The sequence below is a fragment of the Chionomys nivalis genome, chromosome 23, assembly GCF_950005125.1.
Source record: "Chionomys nivalis chromosome 23, mChiNiv1.1, whole genome shotgun sequence".
Lineage (NCBI taxonomy): Eukaryota > Metazoa > Chordata > Mammalia > Rodentia > Cricetidae > Chionomys > Chionomys nivalis.
Genome location: NC_080108.1, coordinates 44,715,460 through 44,739,332, shown reverse-complemented (window position 1 = coordinate 44,739,332; position 23,873 = coordinate 44,715,460). Strand labels below are relative to the sequence as shown.

General features: G+C 40.8%; 1 protein-coding gene and 1 pseudogene across 1 annotated transcript; both read left to right on the top strand.

The window, feature by feature from the left end:
* The first annotated feature begins 3,032 nt into the window (after positions 1 to 3,032).
* Positions 3,033 to 5,495, top strand: LOC130865064 (melanoma-associated antigen D1-like; annotated as a pseudogene).
* Positions 3,060 to 5,024, top strand: LOC130865162 (melanoma-associated antigen D1-like). Its single transcript, XM_057756037.1, has 2 exons — positions 3,060 to 3,830; positions 4,326 to 5,024. The coding sequence occupies exons 1-2, from the start codon at positions 3,060 to 3,062 to the stop codon at positions 5,022 to 5,024; spliced, it is 1,470 nt and encodes a 489-aa protein (XP_057612020.1).
* Positions 5,496 to 23,873: the final 18,378 nt, after the last annotated feature.

Sequence of the window (23,873 nt, the reverse complement as noted above, 5' to 3'; positions counted from 1 at the left end):
CATTTCTGGCCTAGTGCCATTGTCCTTGGCTTCTCATCAGCCTTCATTGTCCGCCATGCTCAGAGAGTCCAGTTTCAACCCATGCTTATTCAGTCCCAGACGAGCTGGCCTTAGTGGGCTCCCAATAAATCAGATCCACTGTCACAGTGGGTGGGTGCATCCCTCATGGTCCTGATTTCTTTGCTCATGTTCTCCCTCCTTCTGCTCCTCATTTGGACCTTAAGAGCTCAGACCATTGCTCCAAATTGAGTCTCTGTCTCTACCTCGATCCATCGCCAGATGAAGGTTCTAAGGTGATATGTAAGACATTCATCAGTATAGGATAGGGTCATTTCAGGTTCCCTCTCCTCAGTTGCCCAAGGTACCAGCTGGGGACATCTCCCTGGACACCTGCGAACCCCTCTAGAGTCAAGTCTCTTGCCAACCCTAAAATGGCTCCCTTAGTTAGGATATATACTTCGCTGCTCCTGTATCCACCCTTCCTATATCCCAACCATCCCAATCCCCCGAGCTCCTCCCATCCTCCCCTTCTCATGTTTCTCATCCCATTTCCCCTTTGCCCCATGCCACCTCCCCCGCAAGTTCCCAGTTTTTGCCCTGCAATCTTGTCTACTTCCCCTCTCCAGGCGGATGACTATACGATTTTCTTTGGGTTCACTTTCTTATTTAGCTTCTCTAGGATCACAAATTATATGCTCAATGTCCTTTATTTATGGCTAGAAACCGATTATGAATGAGTACATCCCATGTTCCTCTTTTTGGGTCTGGGATACCTCACTCAGGATAGTGTTTTCTATTTCTGTCCATTTGCACGCAAAATTCGAGAAGTCATTGTTTTTTACCACTGAGTAGTACTCTAATATGTATATATTCCACACTTTCTTCATCCATTCCTCTATTGAAGGGCATCTAGGTTGTTTCCAGGTTTTGGCTATTACAAACAATGGTGCTATGAACATAGTTGAACAGATACTTTTGTCATTTGATGGGGCATCTCTTGGGTATATTCCCAATAGTGGTATTACTGGATCTTGGGGTAGGTTGATCCCAAATTTTCTGAGAAATCGCCACACTGATTTCCAAAGTGGTTGCACAAGTTTGCATTCCCACCAGCAATGAATGAGTGTGCCCCTTTCTCCACAACCTCTCCAGCAAAGGCTATCATTGGTGTTTTTGATTTTAGCCATTCTGACAGGTGTAAGATGGTATCTCAAAGTTGTTTGGGCATAGATGTTTCTTAAAGGAGCAGGAGTTGAAATCAATGCCTCATTCTTCCCTACTGAGTACATTACAGACAAGGCTAATTAAGGGTGCCCCACCACATTTGTGAATGCCAGTGATGTCAACTCTGGTCAGTTGTCAGACTGTTGGAGAATCTATTAAGTTCTCCAAAGAGACTAGAGAATTGGAGATGGATGAGACAGTATCTCTCCAGTCTAATGCACAGAATCTACCCACCCCAGCACCGTATCCACCCTTCTCTCCATCTCAACTATTCCATTCCCCCAAGCTCTCCCCAATCCTCCCCTTCTCCCTTCTCTCTCCCCATCTCCCCTTACCCCCAACCCACCTTCACCCTGCTCCTCCCAACTTTTGCCCAGCAATCTTGTCTACTTCCAATATCCAGGAGAATAACTATATGTTTTTCTTTGGGTTCACCTTCTTATTTAGCTTCTCTAGGATCATGAGCTATAGGCTCAATGTCCTTTGTTTATGGCTAGAATTCACTTATGGTTGAGTACATACCATATTTCTCTTTTTGAGTCTGGGTTACCTCACTCAGGATAGTGTTTTCTATTTCCATCCATTTGCATGCAACATTTAAGATGTCATTGGTTTTACCTCTAAGTAGAACTCTAAAATGCATACGTGCCACAGCTTCTTTATCCATTCTTCTATTCAGGGGCACCTAGGTTGTTTCTAGGTTCTGGCTATTACAAATACTGCTGCTATGAACATAGTTGAACAAATGTTTTGTAGTATGGTTGGGCATCTCTTACGTATATTCCCAAGAGTGGAATTGCTGGGTCCTGAGGTAGGTTGACTTTCAGTTTCCTGAGAAACCGCCACACTGATTTCCAAAGTGGTTGCATAAGTTTGCATTTCCACCAACAATGGATGAGTGTTCACCTTATTCCACAACCTCTCCAGCAAAGGCTATCATTGGTGATTTTGATTTTAGCCATTCTGACAGGTGTAAGACGGTATCTCAAAGTTGTTTTGGTTTGCATTTCCCTGATCGCTAAGGAGGTTGAGCATGACATTAAGTGTCTTTTGGCCATTTGAACTTCTGTTGAGAATTCTCTGTTCAGTTCAGTACCCCACTTTTTAATTGGGTTAATTAGAGTTTTAATGTCTAGTTTCTGGAATTCTTTATGTATTTTGGAGATCAGAATTTTGTCTGTTGCGGGGTTGATGAAGATCTTCTCCCATTCAATAGGTAGCCTTTTTGTCTTAATGACAGTGTCCTTTGCATTACAGAAGCTTCTCAGTTTCAGGAGGTCCCATTTATTCATTGTTGCTCTTATTTTCTGTGCTACTGGGGTTATACGTAGGAAGTGGTCTCCTGTGCCCATGTGATGCAGTCTACTTCCCACTTTCTCTTCTATCAGGGTCAGTGTGGTCAGATTTATTTTGAGGTCTTTAATCCATTTGGACTTGAGTTTTGTGCATGGTGATAGATGTGGATCTATTTTCATTCTTCTATAGGTTGACATCCAGTTATACCAGCACCATTTGTTAAAGATGATTTCTTTCTTCCATTGTATAATTTTAGCTCCTTTGTTGAAAATCAGGTGTTCGGCTGCCGCGCTGGCATTTTCTCCTGGACACGGAGAGAGTGCGGAGTGCGGCTGCCAAGAGCGGAGCCCAGCAGTCCTGATTCTCTGAGTCGTGAAGAAGGAAGGCAGCAAGGGGGCTGGGGTTAGAGCCTGAGGCAAGGCTCTGCTCTTGCCACCGAGACAAGACCGGTGGCTCAGAAACCGGACGGCGGTGCAGGCCTCCACGGCTTCCAGGCTGAGGCCCCTGTCGAAGACCGCGCCTTACATGTGCAGACCTTGATGGAAGCCATCCAGATCTCCGAGGCTCCACCCACCAACCAGGCCATGGCAGCTGCCAGTGGGCAGAATGCTAGTCCCCAGAGTTCACAGCCCCCAACTGCCAATGAGGTGGCTGATACTGAGGTTTCAACAGCTGCTGCTAGGCCTAAGACAGGCTTTAAAGCTCAGAATACCAAGGGTCCAAATGATTTCTCTCAGGCACGTAATGCCAAGGAAATGCCCAAGAACCAGTCTAAGGCAGCCTTTAAGTCACAGAATGGCACCGCTAAAGGCCCAAATGCTGCCTCTGAGTTTTCCCAGGCAGCAAGCGCAGGCAAATCAGCAGCTAAAAAGTCTGAAATGGCCTTTAAGGCCCAGAATACTAAGGCAGGCCCCAGTGCCACATACAATTTCTCTCAGTCTCCCAGTGCCAATGAGATGGCCAACAACCAGCCTAAGACAGCTACTAAGGCTTGGAATGATACCACTAAGGTCTCTGCAGCTGATGCCCAGATCCGGAATGTAAACCAGGCCAAGATGGCTGACTTAGGGACCAGCCCAGGTATCTCTGAAACTGATGGCGCAGCTGCACAGACCTCAGCAGATGGCTCCCAGGCTCAGAATGTGGAGTCCCGGACTATAATTCAGGGCAAGAAGACCGGCAAGATTAACAACTTGAATGTGGAGGAGAACAGCAGTGTGGATCAAAGACGGGCCTCACTGGCTTCAGGGAACTGGAGGTCTGCTCCAGTTCCAGTGACCACTCAGAACCCACCTGGCACACCCCAGAATGTGCTGTGGCAGACCCCACTGGCTTGCAGAACCTGTCAGGCTGGCAAAACCAGAAAACCAAGCAGACCCCACCAGCACGTCAGAGTCCCCCAGCTAGGCAGACAGCATCAGCTTGGCAGAACCCAGTTGCATGGCAGAATCCAGTGATCTGGCCTAACCCAGTGATCTGGCAGAATCCAGTGATATGGCCAAATCCCATTGTCTGGCCCGGTCCAATTGTCTGGCTAAACCCAATGGTCTGGCAGAATACAACTGGATGGCAGTCCCCACCCACCTGGCAGGCTCCCACCCAGCTGGCAGAACCCTCAAGATTGGCAAGGCCCCCCAGATTGGCAGTTACCCCATGACTGGTCACTGTCTCCTGACTGGGCAGTTCCCACTGATTGGCCTTATCCACCTGACTGAATCCCTGCCGACTGGCCAATTCCACCTGACTGGCAGAATTTACGACCCTCGCCCAATCTGAGATCCTCCCCCAACTCTCGTGCCTCACAGAACCAGGGTGCACCACAGCCCCGAGATGTGGCCCTTCTTCAGGAAAGAGCAAATAAGTTGGTCAAGTACCTGATGCTTAAAGACTACACGAAGGTGCTCATCAAGCGCTCAGAAATACTGAGGGATATCATCCGAGAATACACTGATGTTTATCCAGAAATCATCGAACGCGCCTGCTTTGTCCTGGAGAAGAAGTTTGGAATTCAGCTGAAGGAAATTGACAAAGAAGAGCACCTGTATATTCCCATCAGTACTCCTGAGTCCCTGGCTGGCATACTGGGAACGTCCAAAGATACACCCAAGCTTGGTCTCCTCTTGGTGATTCTGGGCATTATCTTCATGAATGGCAACCGTGCAAGTGAGGCTGTCCTTTGGGATGCACTGCGCAAGATGGGACTGCGTCCTGGGGTCAGACACCCCCTCCTTGGTGATCCAAGAAAACTTCTTACTTACGAGTTCGTGAAGCAAAAATACCTGGACTACAGACAAGTGCCCAACCTCAACCCTCCTGAGTATGAGTTCCTCTGGGGCCTCCGTTCCTACCATGAGACTAGCAAGATGAAAGTGCTGAGATTCATTGCAGAGGTTCAGAAGAGAGACCCTCGTGACTGGACCGCACAGTTCATGGAAGCTGCAGATGAAGCATTGGATGCTCTGGATGCTGCTGCTGCTGAGGCAGAGGCCTGCGCTGAAGCATGAACCCGCATGGGAATTGGAGATGAGGCTGTGTCTGGGCCCTGGAGCTGGGATGACATCGAGTTTGAGCTGCTGACCTGGGATGAGGAAGGAGATTTTGGAGATCCTTGGTCCAGAATCCCCTTTACCTTCTGGGCCCGATACCACCAGAATGCCCGCTCCAGATTTCCTCAGGCCTTTACTGGCCACATTATCATCCCCAGTGGTACAGCTACTGCCAACTTCGCCACCAAATTCAGTGCCATTGGCTTCTTCTGGGTTGAGTAAAATGTCCAATCCTGCTCATCATTTGCAATAGTTTTCCCTCTGAGTAAGGCTGAAGCCTCAGATTCCTTCAGAACCCAGCTATCTAGAGAGCCACATCCTCTTGACTGAGTGGTATGCAAGATAAATTTATTTGCTATTCTATTACTTTTTTTTTCTTGTGTGTTGCCAAGTTTTGGTATCAGAAATAAATGTTGAAATTGCAAAGTGAAAAAAAATCAGGTGTTCATAGGTTTGTGGGTTAATATCCAGGTCTTCAATTCAATTCCATTGGTCAACATCTCTGTTTTTATGCCAATACCAAGCTGTTTTCATTAATGTTGCTCTATAATAGAGTTTGAAGTCATGGATGGTAATGCCTCCAGAAGTTCCTTTATTGTATAAGATTGTTTTGGCTATCCTGGGTTTTTTGTTTTTCCATATAAAGTTGATTGTTGTTCTCTCAAGGTCTGTGAAGAATTTTGTTGGGATTTTGATGGGGATTGCATTTTTACTATGTTGATCCTCCCAATCCAAGAGCATAGGAGATCTTTCCATTTTTTGATATCCTCTTCAATTTTTTCTTCAAAGACTTAAAGTTCTTGTCAAATAGATCTTCACTTCCTTGGTTAGCATTACCCCAAGATACTTTATGCTATTTGTGGCTATTGTGAAAGGTGTTGCTTCTCTGATTTCCCTCTTTGCTTCTTTATCCTTTGTGTATAGTAGGGGACTGATTTTTTGGAGTTGATCGTGTATCCTGCCACATTACTAAAGGTGCTTATCATCTGTAGGCGTGTTTTGGTAGAGTTTTTGGGATCGCTCATGTAAACTATCATATTATCTGCAAATAATTAAAGTTTGACTTCTTCCTTTCCAATATTAATCCCCGTTCTCTTATGTTGTCTTATTGCTATTGCTAGAACTTCAAGCACTATATTGAAGAGGTATGGAGAGAGTGGATAGCTTTGCCTTGTTCCTGATTTTAGTAGAATGGCTTTGAGTTTCTCTCAATTTAATTTGATGTTAGCTGTTGGCTTGCTGTATATAGCTTTTATTATATTTAGGTATGATCCTTGTATACCTAATCTCTCCAAGACCTTTATTATAAAGGGGTGTTGAATTTTGTAAAATGCTTTTTCAGCATCTAATGAATTGATCATTTTTTCTTCCAGTTTATTTATATGATGGATTACATTGATATATTTGCATGTGTTGAACCAGCCCTTCCTCTCTTGGATGAAGCCTACTTAATCATAATGTATAATTTTTTTGATGTGTACTTGGGTTCAGTTTGCCAGTATTTTATTGAGAATTTTTTTTGCACCAATGTTCATGAGTAAGATATGTCTGTAATTCTCTTTCTTGGTTAAGTCTTTGTGTAGTTTTAGTACCAGGGTAACTGTAGCTTCGTAAAAGGAGTTTGGCAATGACTCTTCTCTATTTTGTGAAATATATTAAGGAGTATAGGTATTGGCTTTTTAAGGAAGTTCTGATAGAATTCTGCATTAAAACCATCTGGTCCTGGGATTTTTTTTTTTTTTTGGAGGGAGGTTTGTTTTTTTTTTTAATTAATTAATTAATTTAATTATTAAAGATTTCTGCCTCTTCCCCGCCACCACCTCCCATCCCCTCCCCCTCCCCCAATCAAGTCTTCCTTCCTCCTCAGCCCAAAGAGCAAGCAGGTTTCTCTGCCCTGTGGGAGGTCCAAGGACCACCCACCTCCATCCAGGTCTATTAAGGTGAGCATCCAAACTACCTGGGCTCCCACAAAGCCATTACGTGCAATAGGATCAAGAACCCATTGCCATTGTTCTTCAGTTCTCAGTAGTCCTCATTGTCCATTATGTTCAGCGAGACTGGTTTTGTCCCATGCTTTTTCAGTCCCCGGCCAGCTGGCCTTGGTGAGTTCCCGATAGAACATCCCCATTGCCTCAGTGTGTGGGTGCACCCCTCGCGGTCCTGAGTTCCTTGCTCGTGCTCACTCTCCTTCTGCTCCTCCTTTGGATCGTGAGACTTCAGTCCAGTGCTCCAATGTTGGTCTCTGTCTCTGTCTTCTTTCATCGCCTGATGAAGGTTAATATTCAGGGGGATGCTTATATGTTTTTCTTTGGGTTCACCTTCTTATTTAGCTTCTCTAGAGTCACGAATTATAGTCTCAATGTCCTTTATTTATGGCTAGAAACCAAATATGAGTGAGTACATACCATGTTCCTCTTTTTGGGTCTGGCTTACCTCACTCAGGATAGTGTTTTCAATTTCCGTCCATTCAGTGTGGCGGTTTCTCAGGAAAGTCGGGTTCAACCTACCTCTCGACCCAGCAATACCACTATTGGGAATATACCCAAGAGATGCCCAAACATACAACAAAAGTATATGCTCAACTATGTTCATAGCAGCATTGTTTGTAATAGCCAGAACCTGGAAACAACCTAGATGTCCTTCAATGGAAGAATGGATGAAGAAAGTATGGAATATATACATATTGGAGGGAGGTTTTTGATGACATCTTCTGATTCGTCGCTACTTACAGGTCTATTTAAATAGTTCACCTGGTCTTGATTTAATTTTGGTATATGGTACCTATCTAAAAAGTGTCCATTTCTTTACCATTTTCCAATTTTGTGGCATACATGCTTTTGCAGTAAGATCTAATGATTCTCTGAATTTCCTCTGTGTCTGTGGTTATGTCCCCCTTTTCATTTCTGATCTTATCAATTTGCCCGTTCTCTCTCTGCCGTTTGATTAGTTTGGATAGGGGTATTTCAATATTGTTGATTTTCTCTAAGAACCAGCTTTTTATTTTATTGATTCTTTGAATTGTTTTCTTTGTTTCTATTTTGTTGATTTTGGCCCTTAGTTTGATTATTTGCAGTCTTCTACTCCTTCTGGGTGAGTCTGCTTCTTTTTTTTTCTAGAGATTTCAGGTGTGCTGTTAAGTCTCTAATGTATGCTTTCTCTGTTTTCTCTATGTGGGCACTTAGTGCTATGAACTTTCCTCTTAGCACTGCTTTCATAGTGTCCCATAGATTGGTTTTGTTGTGTCTTTATTTTCATTGAATTCAAGGAAGACTTTAATTTCTTTCTTTATTTCTTCCTTGACCCAGGGGTGGTTCATTAGTTGACTGTTCAGTTTCCATGAGTTTGTAGGCTTTCTGGGGGTAGAATTATTGTTGAATTCTAACTTTATTCCATGGTGATATGATAGTACACAGGTGGTTACTAAAATTTCTTTGTATCTATGGATGTTTGCTTTGTTAGCAATTATGTGATCAATTTTTGAGAAAGTTCCATGAGATTCTGAGAAGAAGGTGTATTCTTTTCTGTTTGGGTGTAATGTTCTATAGATGTCTGTTAAGTCCATTTGGTTCATTACATCTGTTAGTTCTCTTATTTTTCTGTTAAGTTTCTTTCTGCTTGACCTGTCCATTGGTGAGAAAGGAGTGTTGAAATCTGCTACTATTAGAGTGTGGAGTTTGATGTATGCTTTGAGTTCTAGTAATGTTTCTTTTATATATGTGAGTGCTTTTATACTAGGGGCATAGATATTCAGGATTGAGACTTCCTCCTGATGAATTGTTCCAGTTCTAAGAATAAAGTGGTCTTTTCCATCTCTTCTGATTGATTTTAGTTTGAAATCAATTTTGTTAGATGTTAGTATAGGGACACCCACTTGTTTCTTTGTTTCATTTGATTGGAAAACCTTTTCTCAACTATTTACTCTGAGGTAGTGTCTGTCTTTAAGTTTGAGGTGAGTTTCTTGTAAAAAGCAGAATGTTGGATCCTGTTTTCATATCCTTTCTATTAACCTGTGCCTTTTTATAGGTGAATTGAGTTCATTGATATTAAGTGATATTAATGACCAGTGGTTGTTAACTCCAGTTATTTTTTGTGGTGGTAGTGTTTGTTTGTTTCCTTTCTTTGAGTTGTGCTGGTGGAGGGTTGTTAGTTCCTTGTGTTATTATGGGTGTTGTTAGCTTCCTTGGTTTTTGGTTTTCCTTCTAGTATCTTCTGTAAGGCTGGGTTTGTGGCTATGTATTGTTTAAATCTGTTTTTGTCCTGGAATTTTTTTTCTCCATCTATGGTGAATGTAAGCTTTGATGGATATAGTAGTCTGGGCTTGCATCCATGGTCTCTTAGTGCCTGCAGCCCATCTATCCAAGACCTTCTGACTTTCATGGTTTCCATTGAGAAATCAGGTATAATTCTGATAGGTTTCCCTTTATATGATACTTGACCTTTTTCCCTTGCAGCTCCTAATACTCATTCTTTGTTCTGTATGTTCTGTGTTTTGATTATTATATGGCGAGGGAATGCTTTTTTTTTTCTTTTGATCCAGTCTATTTGGTGTTCTATATGCTTCTTGTACCTTCATAGGAATATCCTTCTTTAGGTTTGGGAAAGTTTTCTTTTATAATTTTTTTGAATATATTTTCTGGGCCTTTGAGCTGTAATTCTTCTCCTTCTTCTACCCCTAATATTCTTAGGTTTGGTCTTTTCATGGTGTCCCAGATTTCCTGGATGTTCTGTGTTAAGAATTTTTTGGATTTGTTATTTTCTTTAATCAATAAGTTTATTTCCTCTATAGTATCTTCGGTGTCTGAGATTCTTTCTTCTATCTCTTGTATTCTGTTGGTTATGTTTGTCTCTGCATTTCCTGTTCATTTACCCAGATTTTTCATATCCAGTCTTTCCTCGGTTTGTGTTTTCTTCATTTCCTCCATTTCATTTTTAAAGTCTTGATTGTTTCCATTACCTGTTTGATTGCTTTATTTTGTTTTCCTTGGGTGTTTTTGAGAAATTTACTCATTTCTTCTACCTTTTTGTTTGTCTTCTCCATTTCATTACAGCAATTTTTCACATCTGGTTTAAGGTCCTCTATTATTTTCATAATGTTATGTTTAAAGTTGATTTTTACTACTTCTTCTGGAATAGGGTGTTCAAGTCTTCTTGTTGCATGATCCCTGGAATCTGGTTTTGTCATGTTGCCTTTCAGGTTGTTGGAGGAATTCTTGCACTGAAGCCTGTCCATCTCTTCCTTCAAATGCAGCCAGGAGAGTCGTGGCTTCTTGATCCAATCTACACTGTGACTGACTCTGGGAGGATCTCCTTAGTGCAGGAGCAGGAACTGTTCCTGGGCCAAGGACCAGTCTGAATTGTTGTCCTCAGCACAGGGACATGGACCCTTGGAGGTCCAAGGACCCCACAGACAAAAGGGTGAACTTGGGGGAGGGGGAAGGTCGTGTGGAACTAAGAAGTTCCTGCAGCAGGAGCTGGAGGTGCCCTGCACTCCCCTCTGGCCAGGCAGGCGCTCACTCACCCCTCTGGGTGGATAGCCTCAGTGCCGGGGTAGAAACTTTTCCTGGGCCAAGGACCTCACAGACAGTAGGACAGGCTTGGGGGAGGCAGGGTCATGTGGAACAAAGAAGCCCCGGCAGCAGGAGTTGAAAGGACTTGTGCTTCTTTCCTGGAAGTTCTGCCCTGCCCCAGGATGGCACCCAGGGAGTTTAATCTTAGATTATGTGTTTGGGGTCTATGAAAGCCACACACATAAATCCCACCAACAATACTGCCTACACCTGAGATGAAGAAGAAAAAGAGCAATAGACATGACAATGTGGCCTGGTTGATGGGTGGAGCAGTGAATGCTGGATGTCTCATCCCTACAGAAAAACCTGTAGGCAACTTGGGAATGCTCAATTCAAGAGCCATTGTCTTCCTGGGGAAGTGTTAACTGATTGTTCAGTATCAAATGGTCAGTCCTGAAAACATAAACATATGTACAAATAACATCCAATGTTGTTTGAATTTATTTCTTAGGAACACACGTGGGCACACACACACACACACACACACGGCACCACCACCACCACCACAACCAGCAGCAACAGCAGTAATAAAAACTGATGTAAAAAGAAGCACAGAATTTGAAAGCCAGAAAGGAGGGGTATATGAGAGGGTTTGGAGGGAGAAAAAGGAAGGAAGATATGATGTTGTTATATTGCAATCGCTTTAAAAAAGAAATAATATTAAAATGTTTTCATTTTTTCCCTATCATGATGATGATCATTTTAACTATGGATATGAACTTTTCACCTTGATAATATTTACAATGGGATAAATCCATAACCATTGCTTTTTACTATGTAAATTATTAACCAAACAAGATGAACCTGACTGAGCCCATGCATATCTAAAGCAAATCGGCCAACTTAGGTCTGAGAGGCTCTGGTTTGTATATTGCATACAACCCCACCAACTGGCCACTCAAGTGAGGCAACAATCACTACAACTGATTTTTCTAGTTAACCTTTACAGCTGTCATTTCCTTTACAGACCAGTAGGAAGCAGGTGGCTAGAACAGCACAACACAGTAACAAAGGTGGTGCAGGAAACATCAGAGGTAACTGGACAGAAGCAAAGAGCAATCTCACTCAGATAATTAAGGACATCTGATAAAAGATGAATTTACCAGTAAATACAGAGAGGCCATGAGTGATGATAGTAAAATCTCAGAGAGGCTTGTTCAGCCTCAAATTTACAGACATAAAAATAGCAAACAAACAATAAACATCACTCAGACATAGCTCTGCCCTCTGCCCAGCTCCCTGCTCCACTTCCCTAGTGGTTTCTCATCTGGGTTGGATTCACAGCTTCCTTTCTTTGTTCTGTCCTCATTTCCCACCAGCACTTCTTCCAGTGACTTCCGTTTTTTATACCAAGGGGCTCATATCAGAAAAATTTAGATGTAATTTTTGAGAACTTCTATTGCACCTCTTTAAATATGACTAACCACTTTTCTTTCTACTTCCAAGGGTTTTATTGCTATGTTTTTTCTGTAATTTCTATATAATTAATTTTACTTTTGACACTAAAGAATAATTTCACATTTTCTACATGCCTCAACCACTCCCATTCACCCCATGCTCTCTTTTAAATCATGGTCTCATTTTCTTTCATAAAATTGGAATTGTTTGTTATACATAAATACAAACAGTGCATTCTATAATACACTTTTTACTTCTCTGTATATTCTTTTCAGATCTGACTGCTTGCTATTGGGTAGTCAACTGGGGCTTTTTCCTGGCGAAGTCTATTTCTCCTGCTCTCAGCATTTCTTAGGAGCCTGTAGTTCTTTGTAAGAACGTGGGACTCCATAATTATTCCCCTTCTCATGTAAGGATGTGTGTTGGTGTTGTTTATGTTCAGGAAACTCTGTTGATAAGATTTCCTTCTGCAGTTCCTTCTGACATTCCTAGGAGACATAGTCTCAGAGGAAGCTTCATGGCCTCTGACTCTTATAGTCTTTCCTCCCCTTATTCCTCTATGACCCCTGAGCCTTATGTATGGGAGCTGTGTAGTACATGTGTCCCTTATATCAGTACATGGGTCGGGCTAATGATTGCTTCCCTCCCTTGGAAGTTTGCACAGTATCTCCTGGTACCATATAAGCTAGTCTGGAAGGAGAGAGCTTTCAGGTCAAATTCAGCTTGTATCTTCCAGGTTCTGTATGGGAAGGACAGAACATGGTGTCTTCATCAATAGGGACTTTTAGCCTATAACCTTTTGAGAATGTCTTGAACAACCTTGACCAACAACTCAAGAGGATTTTCATGCTCGGTGTTAGAGGTGTGATTGATGGTCCATCAGTCTTGAAGGGAGCGTTGCCAGCCAAGGTGAGAAATTTTAATATATGTGGATATTTATATTCACACTCATGTGTAAGGCAGATTTACACTGATATGATCCTTTATGACACTTTTAGACATCCTTACTATTCTTGTATTCTCCCCTTTTTTTTTCTGTATTGATTTTTTCCTCTCCGTAATTAAAGACCTCCAGTTTTCCAATTTCCCTCTGCCCCACACTATTGATGCCCTCCATAGTCCCTTTTGACTTCCCTGTTTTCTGTGTCTATTCACATAAAAAGATTTGGATCTAGGAAAGACATATGAGAAAGAACTTATAATGTTTCTTATTCTGGGTCTTGGTTTTCTCACTCAGCAAAGTATTTTCTAGACCCTTCCATTTACCTATAAATTTCAATATTTATTTTCTTTTATAGCTAAGTACTATTCCTCAGTGTGTATGTACCACAATTTCATTATCTGTTTATCAATTGAAGGATGACATTTATGCTGTTTCCATTTCATTTTGTGAAAAGAACAGAAATTAACATAGCAGGGCAAATATCTGTGGAGAATGATATTGACCCAGTAATATTGCTATAGGCATACTTTTATCCACATATCCAAATTTCCAAGAGAATCTTTTCTTGGATTTCTGGCCCTTCACTGTACCCTTGTTGACTTTTCAGGGGCCATGCTCATAGAGAAAACGAACTCCCCTTCCCCCTCCAGATACCAACAGCAGCATCTGGCTAGTGGTGGGATTAATGGCCAGGTCCCCTTTCCATGTTAGAATTTTGTCGGGCTTCAACTTTCCCATGTCTTGTGTTTATTGCCACAACTGCTATGAGTTCAAAGGTGCACCTACCTGCTGTGTCCAGAAGGCACATTCTTTGTAGTCATTCACAGCTTTGATATTTTTCACCCTTTCTACTCTCTCTTCTGCAATGATCCCCGAGCCTTGGGGAGGAGCATGTTTGGTATAGATGTTTATTTAGTAATGAGCCTTCTGCTCTCACTTATTCTCCACACTGTGGGCAGCTGCGAGTTCTCTGTGTTAATTGTCATCTACTGTAATAGAAGCTTCTATGATGATGGTGCAGATATGCATATATAGGTATAACATCAAGCAATTAGGAGTTTATCTAATACTATTTCCCATTAGGAGAACAACAGTAATGTGGTCTCCCCTACCATCTATGACTTGTATAGTCATATGTTTTAGCTTAATAATCATGCCAGGTATGGTATGGGTTTCAACTTCTGGAGTGTTACTTAAATTCAAGTAGAAAATTGTTGATTATTCTTAGGGTTTCTGTTGTGATGCTAAAATTCCATGACAAACCAATTTGAAAAGGCAAGAGTTTATTTCATTTAAACATCAACATCACAACCCCTCATTTAAGAAATTCATGGCAGGAGCTCAAGGCAGGAACCTGAGAGAAGGAACTGAAGCAGAAGCCATGGCAGAAGCCTGTTTACTGGCTTGTTCTCCATGACTTGTTCAGCCTGCATATTTATACAACATAGAACCACTTATGTAGGAATGGTAGTGCCCACAGTAACCTGGGCCCTCCCACATCAGTTATTAATCATAAAATGCCCCTACGTGCTTGACTACTGATGGAGGAGGGTCACATGTCTATTGATTAATAAAGAAAACTGCTTGGCCTTTGATAGGACAGAAAATTAGGTAGGCAGAGAAAACAGAACAGAATGCTGGGAGAAAGAAGCTGAGTCAGGCAGTCACCATGATTCTCCTCTCTGAGATGGATGCCCGTTAGATTCGTCCCAGTAAGCCACACTCAAGTGGCAATACGGATATTAGAAATGGGTTAGATCAATATGTAAGAGCTAGCCAATAAGAGGTTATAACTAATGGGCAGGCAGTGTTTAAGAGAATACAGGTTCCGTGTAATTATTTCAGGTGTAAAGCTAGCCGGGTGGTGGGAAGCGGCCCGTCGCTCCTTACAAGTCCACAGACAATCTCCTTGTAGCATTTTCTCAGTTGAGGTTCTTACTTCCAAAATAAATTTAATTTGTAACAAGTTGACATAAAATCAACAGCACAATGGCACAGATATACTATAGTTTCATAACATTTTTCTTGCATTTACACAAGGAAAAGTTAATTTTTGAACGCTTTGTCTCAGACAACAAATCCTACAGATACTGGGACCTACTTATCATGCTATCCAGGGAAGAAGGTAGTGATCTTCAAATATTCAGTCTACCATCTCTCTCTCTCCATCATATACAATTCTCTAATTTCATCCCAGCTATACACACCTGTTATATCCATAGTACACCTGTTCTATTACCTCCATTACACCTGTTATATCTCATCCCAGCTATACACACCTGTTATATCCATAGTACACCTGTTCTATTACCTCCATTACACCTGTTATATCTCATCCCAGTTATACACACCTGTTATATCCATAGTACACCTGTTCTATTACCTTCATTACACCTGTAACACCTCATCCCAACTATACACACCTGTTATATCCATAGTACACCTGTTCTATTACCTTCATTACACCTGTAACACCTCATCCCAACTATACACACCTGTTATATCCATAGTACACCTGTTCTATTACCTTCATTACACCTGTAACACCTCATCCCAACTATACACACCTGTTATATCCATAGTACACCTGTTCTATTACCTTCATTACACCTGTAACACCTCATCCCAACTATACACACCTGTTATATCCATAGTACACCTGTTCTATTACCTTCATTACACCTGTAACACCTCATCCCAACTATACACACCTGTTATATCCATAGTACACCTGTTCTATTACCTTCATTACACCTGTTATACATCATTCCAGCTATACACACCTGCTATATCCATAGTACACCTGTTATATTACCTTCATTACACCTGTTATATCTCATTCTAGCTATACACATCCATTATATCCATAACACACCTGTTCTATTACCTTCATTACACCTTCTATATCTCATTCCAGCTATACACACCTGTTATATCCATATTACACCTGATCTATTACCTTCATTACACCTGTTATATCTCATCCCAGCTATACACACCTGGATATCCATAGTACACCTGTTATATTTCCTTCATTACACCTGCTATATCTCATCCCAAACAGAAGACTGTTGGAAGCAAAGACCTGTATTTTGAGATCTGTATTTTGTTTATGCCATCCCAAGTTCACAAGTAAGATATTCAACTTTGTAGGGCAAGGACTAAGAAATTAGCCTAGTGAGACCTGTAGGCCCCAGGCTTTAGAAGTAATTAGCATTTCCTTTGTTAGTTAATAATTACAGACCCTCAGTATTTCCTTATTAGCTAGGGATGTCTCCAGGCCTGAGTTCCATCAGACCTGACACACCTCCCCTTCCCCTTGCCAATTTGCTATATAACAGCTTCTGAGGGATAAAAAAATCGGCAGCTTGATCAGAAATCCTGCCTTTCATCGTTTCTCATGTCTCTTGTTCCTTCCATTCTCCTCCTCCAGGTTTATCAGGGACCCCTGTTCATATCCCGCTGGCCAGGATAGCAGATCATCTTTTTGTTATCACCTTGCTCACCACTACTTCCCTTTGTCTCAGCCTCCAGCACTAACAGGCATTCACTGGGAACCATAGGCTTCGATGGACAGAGAAGCAGATAGGACAGAGAAGCAGTATCCACACCTACAAGGATGTCAACCTAATTCCTACCAGGCCACCCCAAACCACCACATTCTCCTTAAACTAGAGAGGGAATCAGAAACCAAGGAATCCACCAACAAACACAAGACCAGATCTCCACACCTAAAAATAGAATCATCCTAAATCCAGATGCCTACTTCTGAGTATAAAACACAATTAGTAACTACCAGGACAATATATGTCAACCAACAACAATAATCCTTTTAAAGTAAGTCCTGAGAAATGTAATTTTACTGAAGTAAAAGATATGAACTTGAGAATAGCCATTAGTAATATGTTAGAGATCATTAAAGAAGAAGTGTATAAATTCTTAATTGAAATCTATGAAAATACAAAAACTAGAATTTAGGAAAAGAACAGTTTAAGACTTGTAGATGGAAATAGAATCAGTAAAGAAAAAACAAAGTAGGAAAAGTTGAAAATGAAAAATTTAGGAACTAGAACAGGAACTTCAGATACAAGTCTTTTTCAACAGCATTAAAGAGATGGAAGTAAAAATCTCAGTCATTGTTATCAAGGTAGAGGAATGAGATATGTTGATATTGGAAGACCCCCGGAGTTGGGAGACTCTCACTCAAGTCTTGGGATAACATGACCCCCAAGAACTCATGAGAGACCATTATTACAGTAATCACACAAGGTTTATTGACAGGAACCAGTGCGGTGGGGCCTAGAATCATCCCACACAGGGGTAGAGGAGTTCAACCCCAAGTATCTGGGAGAAGGGGTATTTAAGTGAAGAAACCACAACCCAAAGAGGATAGGGAGGGCATCATTGGAAAATCCAAAAATACCAGTGATAGTCACAAGAGGGTAACTCCCCATTTCTCAAGATTATAATATAACTTTGTGCTTAGCCAGTTCCTAAAACAAAGTCACAGAACCGGTTAACCTAGACTTTTGGCTCTTCTCTTCCCACTAGGGGGTCTGGATTTATCCTTGTCTTTCAGTATAAGAAAATGTTAAATCTACAAAATCCCAGGTCAAAAAAATAGAGAAAATCTGGTACACAAAGAAAATAAAAAAATGTATAAATGAGAGAAATAGGAAACAGCAAAGAAACCCAGGGTAAAAAAAATTTTTAAACAAATTCATAGAAGAAAATATTCCCAATCTGAAAGTGGATATACTTATCATGGTACAAAAAACATGCAGAATACCAAATAGACTGAGATAGAGAAGAAGTTTCTTTCATCACATAATAATCAAATATTAAACTCAAGAACAAAGGAAAAATATTAGAAACAGCAAAGAAAAGCTAAAATAACATGAAACATATAATCTTAAACCTATTAGAATAGTCTTTGGTTCTTCAGTGGGGACTCTAAATGTCAAAAAGGCCAGAACATATGTTCTACAAACTCTAAGAGACCACACATATCTACCCAGATGACTATACTCAGTCAAGCATTCAATAATAAGAGATGAAAAAAATCTCATAATAAAACAAAATTTGAGCAAAATCTATCTGCAAATTCAGCCAAACAGAATGAGCTAAAAGGCAGACACTTACCCAAAGAGATTAACAATACCCACAAGTACCAACAGGAAAAAATAAGAGAACATCCAAAGCAAATCAAAAGAAGGGAGAAAAATCTACACAACAACAACAAGATAGCAGGAATCAACAACTGGGACTCATTGATAATTCGCAACATCAATGTTCGGTTTTACCCAATAAAAGATCATACATAGACTTAAGAATGGATGTGAAAAAGATACAACCTTCTGCTGCATCTAAGAAACACACTTTAAAACCAGTGATAGGCATCCCCTTTGAGTAAAAGTACAGAGAAAGTTATTCCAAGAAAAGAGACCTAAGAAGCAGTCTAGTGAAGTCATTTTAATATCTTGTGAAATAAACATCAACTGAAAACTAATCAGAAGAAAGGCAAAGACAATGTACTCATCAAAGGAAAAATCTACCAAGAGGACATTGCAAATATTAACAGCTATACATTGGACCCAAGGGCTCAATTACTAAAGTTTGTAAAAGATGCTCTACTATAGCTTAAATTCATATCAAATCTCCCACTGTTGGAGAACTGGCTCAGTGGTTAAGAGCACTGTCTGCTCTTCCAAAGGTCCTTAGTTCAATTCCCAGAAACCATGCTCCAGGATATGATTCTGTAAGACATATGCAATTTTCTATGCTGAAGAGAACAGCTTTGATTATTATAACATTAAATAGGAATATCAGGAATCAATCACATATTACAAAGGTGATCTATCAGTCTCTCTGTCCCATAATCTTTCTTTCTTTGTTTTTCCTTTTACCCTATCTTTCTCTCTGCTTTCTTGATTGGATGCTAGCTGTACGTAGGTTACACAGTGACTTTAAAGGCTCAAAGTCAGACTTCAGCAGACTTCAGCTTCAGAAGCAGGATATAGAATGAAAACATAGTCTGCAGTGAAAAGGGAAGAATGGAAATCAAGACTTGGTAGACCTGGGAAAACAGCCTGGGGGTAAGATTAGAGTTACAGACTTGACTCCAGCTGCAAAAGAAAGAAAACAGGACAAGGTCCAATGAAGGACTAGCCAGACATATGGACATCAGGTTCTACAAGTGGAAAAAAAGAAAATGGCAGTGGATTAAGCTATATGAATGGGATGAATCACCCAAGCTGAAATTCTAGGGACAGTCATGAGTTCTCCATCTATCAATCCTTGAAAAGTATACAGGGTTGACAACCAGAAGTTTTGTATGAAATCTGTTAAATGATACTTTTATGATCTTCCTTCAATTTAGACAGTTTGTGTCCATGCAGAACAGAGAGGCAGATCATGTCCAATGCCTGGAGAAACCCATGTTGGTCATTTGAAGGTAATTGGCCCCTACAAACTCACATGGAGTGGCACTAATAGAAGGTGTGGCTTTCTTTCTTAAAAAAAAGGCATGACCTTTTGGACAAATTATGTCACTGTTGGGTAGGCTTTGAGGGTTCATACAAGCCCAAACTACACCCAATGTCTCAGTTTGCTTCCTACTGCATTCTGATCAAGATGTAGCTCTCAACATGTCTGCCTTCGCTCTACCAAGTGCCCTGCCATGTTGATAATTAATTGAATCTCTGAGCTATAAACAGACACCTCAATTAAATGCCTTCTTTTATAAGGGTTGCCATGGTCGTGGCATCTCTTCACAGCAATAGAAATTCCTAACTAAGACAGAAGTTGGTACCATGAACTGGGGTATTGCTCTGATAGGGCTGACCATGTTTCTGTTTGGAGTAATGTGGGCTTTGGTGATTTGGGTTAAGAAAGCAATAGAATACTTTAAGTACTGCTTAATGGGCCATAGTAAACCATGGAAAACAGTGGTGCTATGAGTTATTTGAACTGTCAGGGAGTGGCCTGAGAGGATTCAGAAAAGTTTAGAATGATGCCTAGAGATTGTTCTTTTGATATTTTGGTAAAGAATGCAGCTGCATTTTACCATTGTCTGAAGCATCTGCCCGAGTCTAAAGTGAAGAGATTAAATTAATTCAACTGGCAGAGAAATCCCAAAACTTCCTAGTACAGGCTAGGTCCTGTGAATGTTAGTGGTAACTCTAAAGAAGATTGATAGTAAAAAGGAGCAGGCTGAGGAGGGAAAATTATAAAATATAAAATTTGAAGGGAAAAGGAACACAGAAAGGGGAATGGAACTAAGTCCTGTGTTCAAAAAGATAAACAGATTAAAAATGAAACAAAGGATGTGGTGATCAAGGGAAGATTCCACCCAACTAAGTTTCCAACTTGTGAGAGGAAACTGAAGAGAAGATTAGAGATGGGTATAGTGGCACACGCTTTTAATCGCAGCACTCGGAAGGCATAGGCTGCAAGACCTCACTAGATACATTGTGAGGACTTGCAGTCCCCGCCCATTGAAGGCATTGGCCAGTCTGAGTCTTGTCCTCACACTGCAGAGAAGGTGTTCACTTGTTGGTTTCAGGGAATTTGAACTCAGAATTTGGGTCGTGTTCACAAGGTTATTATTGATCACTTGGAAACAGACATGTTGATCTGTTATTTATTTATTTATTTATTTATTTATTACAGATTTCTGCCTCCTTCCCATTACCGCCTCCCTTTCCCCTCCCCATCCCCCAATCAAGTCCCCCTCCCTTGTCATCCCAAAGAACAATCAGGGTTCACTGCCCTGTGCGAAGACCAAGGACCACCCACCTCCATCCAGGTCTAGTAAGGTGAGCATCCAAACTGCCTAGGCTCCCACAAAGTCAGTACGTGCAGTAGGATCAAAAACCCATTGCCATTGTGCTTGAGTTCTCAGTAGTCCTCATTGTCCGCTATGTTCTGCGAGTCCGGTTTTATCCCATGAATTTTCATACCCGGGCCAGCTGGCCTTGGTGAGTTCCAGATAGAACATCCCCATTGTCTCCATGTGTGGGTGCACCCCTCATGGTCCGGTCCTGAGTTCATTACTTGTGCTCTCTCTCCTTCTGCTCCTGATGTGGACCTTGAGATTTCAGTCCGGTGCTCCAATTGTGGGTCTCTGTCTCCTTTCATTGCATGATGAAGGTTAATATTCAGAAGGATGATTATATGTTTTTCTTTGGCTTCACCTTTTTATTTAGCTTCTCTAGGATCACGAATTATAGGCTCAATGTCCTTTATTTATGGCTAGAAACCAAATATGAGTGAGTACATCCCCTGTTCCTCTTTTTGTGTCTGGCTTACCTCACTCAGGATAGTGGTTTCTATTTCCGTCCATTTGTATGCAAAATTCAAGAAGTCATTGGTTTTTACCGCTGAGTAATACTCTAATATGTATATACTCCATACTTTCTTCATCCATTCTTCCATTGAAGGGCATCTAGGTTGTTTCCAGGTTCTGGCGATTACAAACAATGCTGCTATGAACATAGTTGAGAATATACTTTTGTTGCATGATAGGGCATCTCTTGGGTATATTCCCAAGAGTGGTATTGCTGGGTCCAGGGATAGGTTGATCCCAAATTTTCTGAGAAACTGCCATATTGCTTTCCAAAGTGGTTGCACAAGTTTGCATTCCCACCAGCAATGGATCAGTGTACCCCTTTCTCGACAACCTCTCCAGCAAAGGCTATCATTGGTGTTTTTTACTTTAGCCATTCTGACAGGTGTAAGATGGTATCTTATAGTTGTCTTGATTTGCATTTCCCTCATCACTAAGGAAGTTGAGCATGCTCTTAAGTGTCTTTTGGCCATTTGAACTTCTTCTGTTGAGAATTTTCTGTTCAGCTCAGTGCCCCATTTTATAATTGTGTTGATTAGCCTTTTACGGTCTAGTTTCTTGACTTCTTTATATATTTTGGAGATCAGACCTTTGTCAGTTGCGGGGTTGGTGAAGATCATCTCCCAGTCAGTGGGTTGCCTTTTTGTCTTAGTGACAGTGTCCTTTGCTTTACAGAATCTTCTCAGTCTCAGGAGGTCCCATTTATTCAATGATGCCCTTAGTGTCTGTGCTGCTGGGGTTATACGTAGCAAGTGATCTCCTGTGCCCATGTGTTGTAGAGTCCTTCCCACTTTCTCTTCAATCAGGTTCAGTGTGTTCTGACTGATATTGAGGTCTTTAATCCATTTGGACTTGATTTTTATGCATGATAATAGATATGGATCTATTTTCATTCTTCTACAGATTGGCATCCAGTTTTGCCAGCACAATTTGTTGAAAATGCTCTCTTTTTTCCATTGTATACTTTTGCTCCTTTATCGAAAATCAGGTGTTCATAGGTTTGTGGGGTAAAGTCAGGGTCTTCTATTCGATTCCATTGGTCGACTTCTCTGTTTTTATGCCAGTACCAAGCTGTTTTCAATAAAGTAGCTCTGTAATAGACTTTGAAGTCAGGGATGGTGATGCCTCCAAACAGTTCTTTATTGTATAAGATTGTCTTGACTATCCTGGTTTTTTTTTTCCATATAAAGTTGATTATTGTCTTCTCCAGATCTGTGAAGAATTTTGATGGGACATTGATTGGGATTGCATTGAATCTATAGATTGCTTTTGGTAGAATTGCCATTTTTACTATGTTGATCCTCCCAATCCAAGAGAAAGGGATATCCTTCCATTTCTGGTGTCCTCTTCAATTTCTTTCTTCAAAGACTTAAAGTTCTTGTCAAATAGATCTTTCACTTCCTTGGTCAGAGTTACCCCAAGATATTTTATGCTATTTGTGGCTATCGTGAAAGGTGATGCTTCTCTGATTTCCCTCTTTGCTTCCTTATCCTTTGTGTATAGGAAGGCAACTGACTTTTTGGAGTTGATCTTGTATCCTGCCACATTACCAAAGGTGTTGATCAGCTGTAGGAGTTCTTTGATAGAGTTTTTGGGTCGCTTAATTATACAATCATATCATCTGCAAATAACAAAAGCTTAACTTCTTCCTTTCCAATACGAATCCCCTTGATCCCGTTATGTTGTCTTATTGCTATTGCTAAAACATCAAGCACAATATTGAAGAGGTATGGAGAGAGTGGACATCCTTGTCGTGTTCCTCATTTTAGTGGGATGGCTTTGAGTTTTTCTGCATTTAATTTAATGTTAGGTGTCGGCTTGCTGTAAATAGCTTTTATTATATTTTGGTATGACCCTTATATCCCTAATCTCTCCAAGACCTTTATCATAAAGGGGTGTTGAATTTTGTAGAATGCTTTTCAGCATCTAATGAAATGATCATATGGTTCTTTTCTTTCAGTTTATTTATATGGTGGATTACATTGATTTGCATATATTGAACCAGCCCTGCATCTCTGGGATGAAGCCTACTTGATCATAATGGATAATTTTTCTAATGTGTTCTTGGATTCGGTTTGCCAGTATTTTATTGAAAATATTTGTGTCGATATTCATGTGTGATATAGGCCTGTAATTCTCTTTCTTGGTTGGGTCTTTGTGTGGTTTTGGTATCAGGGTATTTGTAGCTTCATAAAAGGAATTTGACGGTGACTCTTCTCTTTCTGTATTGTGAATTACATTAAGGAGTATAGGTATTAGGTCTTCTTGGAAGTTCTGGTAGCATTCTGCATTAAAACCATCTGGTCCTGAGCTTTTTTTGGAAGGGAGATTTTTGGTAACAGTTTCTAATTCTTCACGACTAACAGGTCTATTTAGATCGTTCACCTGGTCTTGGTTTAGCTTTGTTATATGGTACTTATCTAAAAAAATGTCCATTTCTTTTGCATTTTCCAGTTTTGTGGCATACAGGCTTTTGTAGTAAGATCTAATGATTCTCTGAATGTCCTCTGTGTCTGTGGTTATGAAAGGAAATTGAAGAGAAGCTTAGAGCT